This window comes from Myxine glutinosa, chromosome 2 (assembly GCF_964187855.1).
Source record: "Myxine glutinosa chromosome 2, kmMyxGlut1.1, whole genome shotgun sequence".
Classification (NCBI taxonomy): Eukaryota; Metazoa; Chordata; class Myxini; order Myxiniformes; family Myxinidae; genus Myxine; species Myxine glutinosa.
Genome location: NC_136262.1, coordinates 216,160,425 through 216,175,963, shown reverse-complemented (window position 1 = coordinate 216,175,963; position 15,539 = coordinate 216,160,425). Strand labels below are relative to the sequence as shown.

The following is a 15,539-nucleotide window of genomic DNA, read 5'->3' as shown; positions in this document are numbered from 1 at the left end:
GGCCTCCCACCCATGTGTAGCACGGGAATCTCACTAGTATATAAAATTCTCAAGCAAACACAAAACTTGATTACCGAATGAATGCATTGGGTCATCAAATTTCATCTAAATTATGTTATAAATGAAGTTAAGGAACATAGCAGATTTGTGGAATGTACATGGTGTCACCATAAAATAATATATACAGGTATATATATATTTTTAGGAAACATTAGGTCCCCAGATGGTATTTGCTGCTTTAATTGTACTTCTGCCTTATAAGGATGCAAAGTGGAAACAAAATAAGTCCAAAACTGCCAGTTTCATTTGGGTTGGTTATGCTTCCATGCTTTTTGCAATATTTTTGCGAATAGGAAATCGATCAATTACACGTTGCTTCTTTGTAATGAGGCTCAAAATGTAAATCAAGGATAATTTTGCTGAAGCACCCTAAACACGAAGTTGTGTGTGTGTGTGTGTGTGTGTGTGTGTATATATATATATATATATATATATATATATATATATATATTATATATATATATATATATATATATATATATATATATATATATATATATATATATATATATGCGAGTATATATATATATATATATATATATATATATATATATATATATATATATATATGCGAGTATATATATATATATGTATATATATATATATATATATATATATATATATATATATATATATATATATAATTATAATTATATATATATATATATATGACACGTGGTACGGTATATGACATTTAAAAAGTGACGTGTGCAATGACGATGGGCCGAACATGTTTAATCCAGTGACGAGCACTATTGACAGGTTAGACCATCATAAACACTTGTAATATTCAATTTTTCACGACAGCCTTTGTTTTCGAACCCTTACCATAGTTCGAGAATTCCGATGGCCCCTGTAAGACATATCGACCCGAGGACGTTTCACTGATCCACCTTGCAGTTCTTGCAGCTCTTTTCTGTCCTTCCTTCTGCGGATCATATCTTGTATTTTCGCCGCAGCTGACCGTCTGGTCACCCAATGGTTCGCAAACAGCATGCAAGATAATTAGGATTTTAAAAAATGTTAACCGAATTAATGTCACAGGATTAACCGAATAAGATCTTCTAGTTTTGTAACAAACTGCTTAACTAGCTCTCAGATTTAGAAGCAACTCTAGTTATCAATTTATCTTTACTCCACCTTGAACCAAGCTCAATTCATAACCATATTAGAACGGCACTCAGTAGAGAGCATACCTCCGCCAGGTGAACAGTTTACGTTTTGTAACCCAGAGTAGACAAGAAAATCACAATAAAGAATCACATTTAATCCAAAAGTTTTTGACATATCCTGCTATGTATCGTTTTTGGCCCCATCTCCCAATGGTGAAGAATCACTTAAAAAATTATACGAGCCGGATCCGGATCTTCACCAAAATTGAATCGATTCTTCCTTATCACACACACAACCTCTCCATCAAGTTTCGTCCAAATCCGTCCACAACTCTGAGATGTCCCGCTATGTATCGTTTTTAGCCCTATCTCACAATGGTGAAGAATCACTTGAAAAATAAATAATTCTCATATCTGAATCCACATTCAGATCTTCACCAAAATCTAATCAAATCGTCCTTGTCAGACACCCAACCGGTCCACCAAGTTTCGTCCAAATCCGTCCACAACCTTTTGAGATATCCTGCTATGTATCGTTTTTGGCCCCAATCTCCCAATGGTGAAGAATCGCTTTGAAAATTCGAGTAGCCGGATCCGGATCCGGATCTTCACCAAAATATAATCATTTCGTCCTCGTCACATACGCTACATCTCTGCCAATTTTTGTCCGAATCCATCCACAACTTTTTGAGATATTTTGTTCACAAACGGACAGACAGACAGACAAACAGACAGACAGACAAACAGACAGACAGTGGTGAAAACATAACCTCCATCAACCTTTGGTGGCGGAGGTAATTAGCTCTCATTCCTGTGTCAATAATGATACCAAGCAAAACTTGGGATATTTGTTGTGTCACAGTGTTTTGTTTTGGGATAGTTGTTAGATCTTGGTATTTGCACTGGTATTTTGGTAAATTTGTTGCACGAGAAGTTGCAGCTAAGAGGCTGCACTACAGTCGATAAGCCAGGCCTCGGCTTGTTCTAAGCTGGCAAATAATCTCATATATTTATGTACACCATTGTAAAACAGTTGTGGTTAGTTGGTGGGAGTAATTGGCCACAACTGCCTTCATGTGTGAGAGGCATGGGCATTGGGTTTATCAACACGACAGTCCAGAATAGTCTCGTTTTTGAAAAGCTATTTAAAAACAAGGAATGCTCATTGCTGACGAGTTTGCTGCAAGCACACCGCCCAATATTTCAAGGTGTAGAAGGTGTGAACGGATGTAGTGGCATGAAAACTAAAGCCGAAACAAATTTATTCATGTACTGCATAACACCAGCCTGGTGTTGGCTTAGCGGTTAGGGTGCCGGCTTGGGATCCGAGATCCTGGGTTCGAATCCCGGTCGATCGCTGAATTAACGCCAGGGGGGTTGACTCAGCCTGTCATCCTTCCGAGGTCGGCAAATTGAGTACTAGCTTGCTGGGATGAATGACCACGGTGTGTACCCCGATTTAGAGTAGGTACACCGTATCCCTGCGCATCGTAAGAGCGTGACCAAGGGTTGGCGTCAGGAAGGGCATCCGGCCATAAAAACATTGCCTCAAACAGGGAACCATGATTGTCATGGGGCCCGCAAGGCTAACCCCCGCTCTAGCGGGGAAAATGGCCTTAAAACGATCATTCTATATATATATTATACTGCATACAAAATATAAAGGAACTTTCCCAATAGCCGGACGTGTTTACAAGTACAGCAGGACAAACTAATAAAGGCAGGAATTAAAGCAACTCGTAACTTTTACATTTTTAAAGAGAGACATCAAAGAAAGTTTTGAGAAAATCAAAGCTCCCAATAAATAAATAAAAATAGTACAGTATATAGAATAATAGTACAATAAAAAATAATAGAGTACATACATAATCATATAAAATTATAAAAGCTATTAAAATGAGTAATGTTAACCAATGAAGAGTACACCACCACCACACAACACAATGCTTATTGAAGATTGTTATAGATAAAGTGAAAGAAAGTGGCATGCCACAGCAACACAAGTTTAGTTAGTCATTAGTGGTAACATGAATCCAAAGACTCATTCCTTATCAGGAGTGGCTTACATTGTTGTAACTGGTTCTTATAAATGTGGAAAAGAGGAGAGAAAATAAATAGAGAAAGAAAAACAACCGATGGGGCGAGAGAATAGAGCGGGGCAAGAGAATAGAGCGGGGCAAGAGAACAGAGAGGGGCAAGAGAACAGAGAGGGGCAAGAAAACAGAGAGGGGAAAGAGAACAGAGAGGGGAAAGAGAACAGGGTGGTGCAAGAGAATAGAGCGGGGCAAGAGAATAGAGCGGGGCAAGAGAATAGAGCGGGGCAAGAGAACAGAGAGGGGCAAGAGAACAGAGAGGGGCAAGAGAACAGAGAGGGGAAAGAGAACAGAGAGGGGAAAGAGAACAGGGTGGTGCAAGAGAATAGAGCGGGGCAAGAGAACAGAGAGGGGAAAGAGAACAGAGAGGGGAAAGAGAACAGGGTGGTGCAAGAGAATAGAGCGGGGCAAGAGAATAGAGCGGGGCAAGAGAACAGAGAGGGGCAAGAGAACAGAGAGGGGAAAGAGAACAGGGTGGTGCAAGAGAATAGAGCGGGGCAAGAGAACAGAGAGGGGAAAGAGAACAGGGTGGTGCAAGAGAATAGAACGGGGCAAGAGAACAGAGAGGGGGTAAAGAGAACAGGGTGGTGCAAGAGAATAGAGCGGGGCAAGAGAACAGAGAGGGGAAAGAGAACAGAGAGGGGCAAGAGAACAGAGAGGGGCAAGAGAACAGAGAGGGGAAAGAGAACAGAGAGGGGAAAGAGAACAGGGTGGTGCAAGAGAATAGAGCGGGGCAAGAGAATAGAGCGGGGCAAGAGAATAGAGCGGGGCAAGAGAACAGAGAGGGGCAAGAGAACAGAGAGGGGCAAGAGAACAGAGAGGGGAAAGAGAACAGAGAGGGGAAAGAGAACAGGGTGGTGCAAGAGAATAGAGCGGGGCAAGAGAACAGAGAGGGGAAAGAGAACAGAGAGGGGAAAGAGAACAGGGTGGTGCAAGAGAATAGAGCGGGGCAAGAGAATAGAGCGGGGCAAGAGAACAGAGAGGGGCAAGAGAACAGAGAGGGGAAAGAGAACAGGGTGGTGCAAGAGAATAGAGCGGGGCAAGAGAACAGAGAGGGGAAAGAGAACAGGGTGGTGCAAGAGAATAGAGCGGGGCAAGAGAACAGAGAGGGGAAAGAGAACAGGGTGGTGCAAGAGAATAGAGCGGGGCAAGAGAACAGAGAGGGGCAAGAGAACAGAGAGGGGAAAGAGAACAGAGAGGGGCAAGAGAACAGAGAGGGGCAAGAGAATAGAGGGGGCAAGGGAACAGGGTGGTGCAAGAGAATCAAGCGGGGCAAGATAACAGAGAGGGGCAAGAGAACAGAGAGGGGCAAGAGAACAGAGAGGGGCAAGAGAACAGAGAGGGGCAAGAGAACAGAGAGGGGCAAAATAATAGAGGGGCAAGGGAACAGGGTGGTGCAAGAGAATCAAGCGGGGCAAGAGAACAGAGAGGGGAAAGAGAACAGAGAGGGGCAAGAGAACAGAGAGGGGCAAGAGAATAGAGGGGGCAAGGGAACAGGCTGGTGCAAGAGAATCAAGCGGGGCAAGATAACTGAGTGGGGCAAGGGAACAGAGCGGGACAAAACAGAGTTTTCTTCTTCGATGCTGATGTTCCAACAAGCCTCATCGAGGAGGACCGTTTGAATAGTTGTGATGGTTAAGTACATAAAGGCAGCAGTTCACCCTTGCCAGAACAGGCACACTGCTCAGGTTGAATCCCGAATACACACGGGCCTCTTTATGCATACATCCCAGGCCATCTCCACACAGGGAAAATTACAGTGGCGCACCATGCTCCCTCTCCAGACCAGGCACATGACTTGGGCAAAACCCTAAATTCACGTGGGCAAGTGAGCTGTTTGCTCATGGACTCCTGGCTGCTTCTGCATAAGAAGAATGCAGCAATGCTGCTTCGTTGTTGCTTAGTAGAACGCAGATACAAGCTACAAGAATGACATCCACACCTCGGTGAATTCCAATATACGACGGTCTCAAAAAACGTGGTTCCTCACCCTGATTTCACATGGGTTCCTTGTGGCATCGTTATTGCTATGGCCTCAGTCCTTCCTTTAGGGCCTTTGCTTCTCAATTGATCACGTAACTCAGTGACCATATAAGTGTTCCTGGTGGAAGGTCAGATGGTCAGGTCAGTTAATGGCTCTATTCAGGGAATTTTGAAAATTCCTTTCCCACTTAAAAGAAATGAGATTATTGTGGGGGTGGGAGAGAGGGGAAAGGGGGAGACAGTTTCAGGGTCATCCTCCAACAGCTTGAAGTTGCCTTCCATTTTGCTCTTGACTTCAAAGTTAATGGGATTGATTACATTTTTGAAGTGCAAAACAAGAGGGAAATGAAATTAAATTCTATTGAAATTCAAGGAAACTATTTTTTATTTGGCGCGCAGGATGTAAGATGTGCAGTGTAACAAAATCCCTGTAAATGAGGGTTATGCTTGTTATGGGTTTATGTTTATGTTATGTAAGTGGGGTTATGTTTATGTTTGTTTATTTCCCAAGAGATGCATTTGAAGATGATCATGCCATGATCTATTCATGTGTGCTGTCCAGGGTGGCCTGAAAGTCACTTTACCCCTCCCCAATAAAACATTCGTTGTTAAACTCTTTTAATATACAGGTTTTATTTATTATGCAGGACTTATAATAATTAATTCGTCATTGTATCTGTATGTGTTCCATCATTCTCCCTGCGACAGTGAATTCTTAGACATCTTGTGTAACAGTCCTCTTCGAGTCCTCTTCCTCTTAGACGTCTTGTGTGACATTTGTGGCGTCACCTGTGCGAAAAAGGCCACGAATGAAGCTCGCAATTCTTCAATCATCCAATACCAATTTGTTGACACTTTCTCCTTGATGAATCCCGATAAAGAGTTTCTGGAGTCATTAGATCTTGACTACGTGGTGGCCACGGTAGAGGATCTTTGGTGGAGAAGGTTTTCCAATGCATTCCGCAAAAGCACAAGCAACCAATCACTCCTCGACACTGCAACAACCTGTGGCCGCCATGACGTCTAACTTCCAACTGACTCCCGCATCAGTGAGTCGGTGTTGCCGCATAGCACAGGGTAGGGCGGAGCGGAAGGTAGGTTCAAGGCATTTGTCTGGGGTAAAGCAACTTTCAGGCCACCCTGTACATTTGAGTGTAAAATGTGTGTAAAATGAGGTCAGGATAGTCAACGTAAACCTCTTCACCACTTCCCCACAACAAAATGATAGATTTATTGGACAATGTTTCAAAAAGTGGGGTTAGGTTTTATTACATGGCTATCAGAACAAACAACAGGCAGACAATAAGTGGGTTTTCCGTTCACCTCATAGGTTAGTTAAATACCGGGTGAAAAACAAAGTAAGTGATGCAAAGGTTATAGTGCTTTGCGTTGAAATTGCACCACGGTAAGAGTTCAATTACCTGAGCAGATCTCTCATTGAGATGTTATGGCTAAAAGCCCTAAGGAGATAACAACATATACCACACTGCACTTTACCACACTCACTGAGGAAAAAAAAATGATGTGCTGCAATGTGGTTATGGATGCATGTTAGACAATACAGGTGTGTGTATTTACTACAGTTCACTTTACCAGAGAATACCACACTTCAATCAAATAAATGTATTAAGCAACCCAATTTAAATATGAATGAGCAGAAAAATATTTGGCTATTTATTGAATGACAAATACAAAAATTACCTTCTCATCCGGAGGATGTGGGGATTGTTGGAATCGCTCTCATTGGCATTAGACTCCCGATTGGCTGAATCTGTGCCCATGCCCCGCCCTCTGACACCGTCCCTATCCAAGGAATAAACAACAACATTATACAAAGCAAAATAAACCATGATATCACTGCAGGAACAATTTGATATTGCACAATGCAGGGATGAGTCAAAACAAAGTAAAAAAAGAAAAAAAGAAACCATCTCAAGTACAGTCATGTGAATAAAACAAATGCCCCAAAAAAAAAACAAGACGTCATGCAGAGCACGATAACTTGCAAAATCCACCCCCTCCCCCCCAAAAAGGGTTGCCATTGATGCATCAAATTGTTGCATCATTGCATAAAGATTAAATTGACGATCTCAATCAAAGCTCGGGCCAATCAGATTAAAATTGATGATTTTTCAGATGAAAATTGATATTAGATGTTTGACCTTGACTTGACCTTGAGGCATCAAAAATAGTTGGTTTCCCAATTCATTGACGCACTATGCAATTGCTGTTTGATTTTTAAGTCAATCGGATGACAATTGATGATTTTATAAAATTTGACCTGAAGATGACCTTTGACCTCAAAATCAATAGGATTCTTCTTTATCACCAACTCTACCATCTGGTGAAGTTTCGTGAAGATCGGCTTCAAATTGTGACCTGTAGGTGATTGACAGACAGACAGACAAACAGACAGACAGAGGAACAGACAGACAGAGGAACAGACAGACAGAGGAACAGACAGACAGAGGAACAGACAGACAGAGGAACAGACAGACAGAGGAACAGACAGACAGAGGAACAGACAGACAGAGGAACAGACAGACAGAGGAACAGACAGACAGAGGAACAGACAGAATAACACACAAGACCAACCAATATACCTGAAAAATCTTCGATTTTGCAAGTAATAAAGTACTCGTATAAAATGAAGAAAGGTTGCACAACTTTCAATCCCACTACAGCTGTCATTATGATTATGTACAATAATAAATGCAAATGCTGTTTTACAAAAACACTTGTTTAGCCTTTTAACGCATATATTATGCCTTACATCTGTTTTTTATACAAAATTGACGCTCATGGAAGCACGACATGATAGATGCAAAAAGGTGATGTAATAACTGTGGGGCCACTGTTTGACACACGAAGCAAGGGGATGAAGTGACAGCAAGAGAGAGGGGAGGAGGTGTGTGAAGAAAATAGTCACCTGCAAGTAAAAGGGTTCAGTGAGGCAGTGTAAATGTGAGGAGTAAAGATCGCATGGATGGGGGATGATATGAGATGGTGATGCACGACTTTATTGAAACCCTGGAGGGAAAAGTGTAATTCAACTGTTTCCGGATGGCAGTTGCACAAACGGGGGAGAAAATGAACAAAAGTGGAAGTGGGCGGAAAGCCTGGATTCTGGGAGTTGAACTCTGAGGGGTTTACTGGAAGAATGCGTGCATCTTGGAGGAGCTGGAGAGGATCGGAAGTCAGAGAGAGAGAGAGAGAGAGAGAGAGCTCAGTAGAAGGGAGGCAATGAAAAAGCGCTCATGGACATACCTGGGATACAAGAGCAATAGGCCCAGTGCTTCATTTAGTCTCATCATGGGAGATGCCAATACCTTGCACTTAGAGTTTTGAAACTTAATTTTATTATGTCATAATTTTGTTTTGTTGCCCATACTCCATGTGTCTTCTAAATAAAGAGGACTTTTTCCATTGACCATAATGCAAGCAGTCGTGTTACACAATATGGACGCTGTTAGCTGCCATTCTGCAGCCACGAATATCGCCAAAAATCCAAAAAGGTACTGCTTCCTCCACACAAGGGAAGGCTGCAGCTCACCACTAATCAACCAATACGAGACATCTGTAGACACCTCCTGAGACAACCCAGCTTCTTAATACATATCAAGGTATCTACAACTGCGAGGTGTTCAACCCAGTGTTGGGTTGTTTCTCATTCTATTCTTTCCACCATCCTCTCTTCATCCCGGGGTGTACCCTGGATTAGAATAGGTACACCGTATTCCTGCATGTCGTAAGAGGCGACTAAAAGGGTTAGCGTCAGGAAGGGCTCCGGTCATCAAACATTGCCTCAAAAAGGAAACCATGACAATTACATAGGGGCAGGGTACAACCCGAAGTACCCCGTGGGGGTCCTCACCCCCTCTCGTCAAAAATCAAGGTAGGGAACCCGATTGAAGCAAGGGTGGAAATCACTCCATTTATGATGACCAAAACGTCTGATGCCTCACGTAGAGATCGGTTTCTGAGGTTTGGGACATGGAATGTAGGGACAATGACAGGGAGATCAGGAGAAGTGGTGGACATATGTTGTGGGCAGGAGACGAGATGGAAGGGAAGTGGTGCGAGAATGGTGAAGGGTAGGCAGGGACAGAAATACAACTTTGTGTGGCAAGGGTGCCCAGTAGGCGTGCATGGTGTTGGCGTCCTGTTTTCTAAGGAGTTTGTAAACAGTGTGGTGAGTGTGACTAGAGTGAGTGAAAGGTTGATGATGGTGAGAATGGTGATTGGAAAGCTCTTGGTGAACGTCATCTCGGTATATGTCCCAGAGGTCGGTCAGAGCGATGAAGAAAAGGACGAGTTCTGGTGTGTGATAAAGAAGCTGATGACAAATGTGAAAGATGAGGAAGTTCTGGGAAGGAGTACAGATGGTTTTGAGGAAGTCGATGGGGGTTACGGATATGATGTGAGGAATGGAGAAGGTGAAAGGATTTTGGAGTTTGCTGATGGAGCTGGTTTGTTGCATACACGTCAGGTGGGTCGACGACAACCGTTGACTACCTGATGGTACGTAGGCAAGATAGGGGTAACCTCCAGGCCACAAAGGTGATCCCGGGGGGAGGAGGCTGTTTCACAACACCACTTGGTTGTCTGCAACACAAGGGTGAAAGGTGCGAGAAGAGCTCGGCGGGTGAAGTACCAACCGAGAATGAAGGTGTGGAGGTTGAAAGAGGTGACAGTGAGGAGGGCATTAAAAGTAAGGCTGAGTATGGTAGAGGATGATGTGGTTGAGCATGAAAGTGGTTGGATGTCAATGGAAGATAGTCTGTTGGGAGCCGTTGGTGAGGTATGTGGATGGACAAATGGACCACCGAGGCACTCGGAAACATGGTGGTGGGATGATAACGTTGGAAAGAGGATTGACGAGAAGAGGAAGAAGTTCAAGGAGTGGCAGAAGGCAAAGGGTACGGGGGCAGAAGAGGCAGAGCATGAAAGTTATAAGGCAGCCAAGAAGGCTGCAAAGAAAGAGGTAGCAAAGGCGCAGGAGGCACACAGGAAGATGTTCGGAGAACGCTTGGATTCGGAAGAGGGTCAGAGAGCGGTATTCAGGATTGCAAAGCAGATAGCAAAAGAGAGGTGCGATGTGGTGGGGTTGAGCTGCTTGAAGGATGAAGTGGGACAAATCGCTGTGGACCCATATGGAATTAAAGGAAGATGGAAGAGACATATGGAAATGCTGTTGAATGCAGAGAATGAAAGGGAAGGCAACATATAGAGTAACCCAGTTTTAGGACCGGCAGAGAAGATAACTGAGAAGGAAGTTGAGGAGGCGATAAAAGCAATGAAGAGTAGAAAAGCGGGAGGACCGACGGAAGTTGTGGGAGATATGTTGAAGGCAGCGGGAAGTTGTGGTGTGAAGAGAATGACAGATGTGTAATCTGGTGGTGAAAGAAGGACGCATTCCAGTGGTTTGGGAACTGAGTACACTCGTCCCTCTATAAAAGGGGAAAGGTGACCCTCTGGACTGTGGCTCGTATCGAGCGATAAAGTCATTGGAGCATGGAATGAAGGTATTGGAAAGGGTGTTGGAGAAGAGGATGAGGAGGAAAGTGAAGATCGACGAAATGCAGTTTGGATTTATGCCAGGAAGAGGAACGACAGATGTGCTTTTTATTGTAAGGCAGTTGCAGGAGAAGTACATGGACAAGAGGAAGAAGTTGTTTCTTGGGTTTGTTGATCTGGAGAAAGCATTCGATAGGGTTCCACACAAAATAGTGACATGGACATTGAGGAAGTTAGGAGTGGAGGAATGGTTGATCAGAGTAGTGATGGCAATGTATGAGAGAGCGTGCACGGCTGTAAGGACGAAGGACGGGAACAGTGGTGAGTTTGAGGTAAAGGTGGGAGTGCATCAGGGGTCGGTACCAAGTCCACTACTATTTGTAGCTGTGATGGTGGTGCTGGCTCGGAACGTAAAGGAGGGTTTACCGTGGGAGTTGTATGCAGATGATCTGGTATTGATTGGGGAGAGTATGGATGGACTGAAGGAGAAGATGAACAAGTGGAAGGAATGCATGGAGGCAAAAGGTCTGAAGGTGAATATCAGAAAAACGAAGGTGATGGCAAGTGGTAAAGCATGTGATGAGGTGGAAAGAACTGGGAAGTGGCCGTGTGCTGTGTGCAGGAAGGGTGTTGGAGTGAACTCCATTCAATGTACAATGTGTGCTAAGTGGGTTCATCGAAAATGTAGTGGTCTGAGAGGGTCATTAACCAGTGTGGCAGCTACATTCAAAGTGTAAGGTGTGCACACAGCGGAGCTGCAGATGGAGGAAATGTTGAGTTGGATCTTGGAGACGGCATGAATCTGGAAGGTGTAAAAACATTTTGCTACCTAGGAGACATGCTGAATGGAGAAGGTGGTTCAGACTCGGTGACGGTTGCTGGAGCTAGATGTGCATGAAATAAGTTTTGGGAACTGAGTGACGTGCTGACGAGGAGGGGAGTGTCATTGAAGCTGAAGAGAAAGGTGTATGCTGCATGTGTGAGAAGTGTTATGATTTATGGGAGCGAGACATGGGTAATGAACGTAGAGCAGCAGTGAAGGCTGGAAAGGGTGGAAATGTGAATGGTCTGGTGGATGTGTGGAGTATCGTTGAGAGAGAGGAAGACAAATGATGAATTGCGAAAGATGATGGGAATGGAGCCTGTGATGGATGCTGTGAAGAGAAACAGTTTGAGATGGTTTGGTCATGCGTTGAGGAAAGTGACTGGGTGAGAAGAGTGATGGAAATGAATGTGGAAGGAAGTAGAGGATGGGGAAGACCAAGAAAGACTTGGCCAAAGGTGGTGGAAGAAGAAATGCGGGCAAGGGGGTTAACAAGGAGAGATGCAGAAAATAGGGCAAAATGGAGAAGATTGCCATGGGGCCCGCAAGGCTAACCCCCGCGCTCTAGCAGGGAAAATGGCTTTGTTGCCTGTTGTTTGTCTGTTGTTGTCCTCTGTTCCCCATGGTTTCTTCTCATTGTGGCATTTATGTGTACAAGGTGTTTGTTGCCCTAAAAATTTCACTTACATCTGTAGACTAGGATCATTGATAGCATGAAGCATTCTCTTTGCAATAGTTGCTAAATTGTTTTTGTTATTCAGCAACAATCATGTGTTTCTGTAAAAATTACAATCTATAAGATAAGAGAGCCGCTTGTCTGTGACTGCGTGTGAGGCCATTTTTCTCAGATAGCTGAATGGATCTTCATCAAATTTTCAGAGATTCATCAGTTTGTACCAGGGATTTTTCTATGCAAAATAAAAAAGAAGAATTTTTGAGAAAAAAAAAGTTCGATTATTTGGGGGGATTTTAAAAAAATCGCTCTATCATTCCTGAGCGTGGGTAGCCATGTGAAAGGTAATATTAAATTATCCCCGATTTGTATGTGTATGTTAAAAATTATACTAAATATACATTTCCCCTTAGTACGTTTCGATAAGTGTTTTAGGCACCCACAAAAAAAAAAAACATTTAATTGAGTACCCACTCCTGCTTGAAACCAATAATCTAACTTCAAAATTATCATGCTGCTCCTTGGTAAGAGCAAACTAAAAATTTGAGCCTGAAGGAAACGTATGTAAAGCGAGTAATGAAGACCATATACACACAGGTTTGAGTTTGCTCGACAACCTTAAAGGGACACTCCAGGTTGTGCTGTTGATTAATTTATTTACGTTTCCATAATGATATTAAGGACTGTCTGTTTGATGATAAAACTAAATCCCTGGTCAAAAAAAAACCGAAAAAGTAAATGCACCTTTCTTACCTATTCACATTAAATCATTGGTCTTCCATTATCACAAGAGAGCCTCTTCTTTGAGAGGTTGGAACATGTAAAAATGGATGTTCAATGGTGACATGAACGAGAAAAATCGTGCTTGTGCATGTGCACAGGATCGCACGACTGAAAAAAAAAAACCACGCGTCTGCAACATCTCTTAAATCACGAGGTCCTTTCACATTTAATTCCCACACGGAAGCACAAATAGACAGAAATATAGAACATATCTCTTGTATACTCAAGTATCCAAATGCAAAGCACAATTCGGGTTATATTAAACAACTTGGTACATCACCTTATGTTAATTGACTTTAAAAAGCATGAATAATATGGGTTTAACTCATTGTTGTTTCTCAAAATACAACCCAACCACAAAGTTCGATGTAATAAAATGAATGCAATATTGCAGATATGGTTAAAAAGTGCAAGACAAAACGAAGAAGAATAAGATTACCATAGGCCCAGCTGAATTGTGTTTGTTGCCGTGCCCTCTGTTCCGACCTCCAAGCTGAATACTGGATCTTCAGCACTTCTGTCGCTCGCTTCGCTTCTTCCCATCTCTTCCTGTCTCCTCTCAGGTCCAATTTCCATCCTCCCCACTGCGCTTCCCTCCATATCTCTTCCCTCTGTGCATTTGCTCCCTGACTCCTCGTTCCTTTCTTCGGGTGTACTTTTTGATTCTGCTGTTTCCGTTTTTTCCGCCTCTTGTTTCTCCATTTCCAAAACCCCTTCTTCAGCTTTGCTCTGTTCCTCAGTCACACCACCTATGGCGTTTGAGTCACATAACACGTTTTCTACTCGACCTTTGGCCCTCTTTTCTTCTACATCTAATTCCTCAGCTTTAATTTCCTCTTCATTCTTCTCCCTTTTACAATTTTTGACCATCTCTGTATTCATTTCTTTTACACCTTTTAATCTGTCTCCATCTTCTGGCTTAGCTTCTTCCTTTCTCTCATTCTTGCATTTTTCCTCTCGATCTTCTGTTCCCATGACTTTTCTGTCTTCCTTTCCTGCTCCTTTCACTTCTTCATCCTGTCTTTCTTTCTCGCTCTCCTCAACTTCATGTATTCCATCTTCTGCTGGCCTCTCTGCCATTTTCAGACCACTCACTTCCTCTCTTTTCTCTTCCCCTTTCTCTTGCAAAGACATAACATTCAACTGTCTTTGCACAGATGAATCTGCAAAGAGACGTCAAATTATGACAGATAACCACTCATATAATATACTCGTGTGTGTGTGTGTATATATATATATACAGTCACGTGAAAAAGTAAGTACACCCCATGTAAAGTTTTGACTTTTTCAACATATTTCAACATACAGCTATTTGATCTTCATTTCAACAATTTTGATAGATAAAGGTGATATAATATAACAAATATCATGAAACATTTACATTTTGTAGTCCATTGTATAATTTAAATAAACATAAATGCAAATTTCGCATGTGGAAAAAGTAAGTACACCCTTGGCTCTAATAGGTGGTATTGCCCCCTTTGGCAGAAACAACCTCAAGTAGGCATTTCTTATAACTGTCTACCAGTCTCTGACATCGACTGGGAGAAATTTTTGCCCACTCCTCCATGCAGAATTATTTCAGCTGTGCGATGTTTGAGGGGTTTCTTGCATGCACAGCTCGTTTCAAATCCCCCCACAACATCTCGATGGGATTTAGATCCGGGCTTTGACTTGGCCATTCCAGAACCCTCCATTTCTTTCTTTTCAGCCATCCCTTGGTGGATTTACTGGTATGTTTAGGGTCATTGTCATGTTGTGAGGTCCACCTTCCGTTGAGCTTCAACTTTCCGACAGATGGCCTCACATTATCCTCAAGCACCCTCTGGTACAATGAAGAATTCATAGTGGATTCTATGATGGTGAGCTGCCCAGGCCGTGATGCAGCAAAGCTGCCCCAAACCACAATATTTCCACCACCATGCTTTACAGTTAGGTATCAGGTTCTTGTGGTCAAATGCTGTCTTTGGTTTTCGCCAAACATGTCTTCTGGTACTGTGGCCAAATAGCTCTACCTTTGACTCATCTGTCCAGAGCACATTGCTCCAGAAGTGCTGGTCTTTGCCGAGGTGTTCATTGGCAAACTTTAGTCTTGCCCTGATGTTCTTTCTGGACTTCAAAGGTTTCCTCCTGGCACACCTCCCATGTAGATCAAATTTGTGCAGCCTCTTTCTAATGGTAGACTCGTGCACTTTGACATCAACAGTGGCAAGAGCTACCTGTAGGCCCCGTGATGACATTCTGGGGTTCTTAGAGACTTCTTTCAGCATCTTGCGGTCTGCTCTCGGGCTGAACTTGCTGGGGCGGCCTGGCCTGAACAAGTTGGCAGTTGTTTGGAATCTTCTCCACTTGTAGATGATCTTCCGGACAGTCGAATGATTGATTTCAAATTGCTTGGAGATCTTTTAAAATCCCTTCCCAGACTCGTAGGCATCTATAACCTTCTTTCTGAAGGCCTCAGAGAGCTCTTTTGATCTCGGCATGTTGACGCCGCA

The 15,539-nt window shown here is 43.1% G+C and overlaps 1 protein-coding gene across 2 annotated transcripts in view; it reads right to left on the bottom strand.

The window, feature by feature from the left end:
- DCAF6 (DDB1 and CUL4 associated factor 6) overlaps positions 1 to 15,539 on the bottom strand; it is a 140,282-nt gene that overhangs the window by 10,990 nt on the left and 113,753 nt on the right. Inside the window, exons 12-15 of one of the 2 annotated variants that reach the window (XM_068106285.2) lie at positions 13,484 to 14,207; positions 6,950 to 7,051; positions 6,670 to 6,708; positions 889 to 1,027 (exon numbers count right to left, since the gene is read on the bottom strand). In XM_068106285.2, the coding sequence (XP_067962386.2) occupies positions 889 to 1,027; positions 6,670 to 6,708; positions 6,950 to 7,051; positions 13,484 to 14,207 (1,004 nt within the window). The remainder of the gene's footprint in view (positions 1 to 888; positions 1,028 to 6,669; positions 6,709 to 6,949; positions 7,052 to 13,483; positions 14,208 to 15,539) is intronic. The other variant, XM_068106287.2, reaches the window with a different exon arrangement.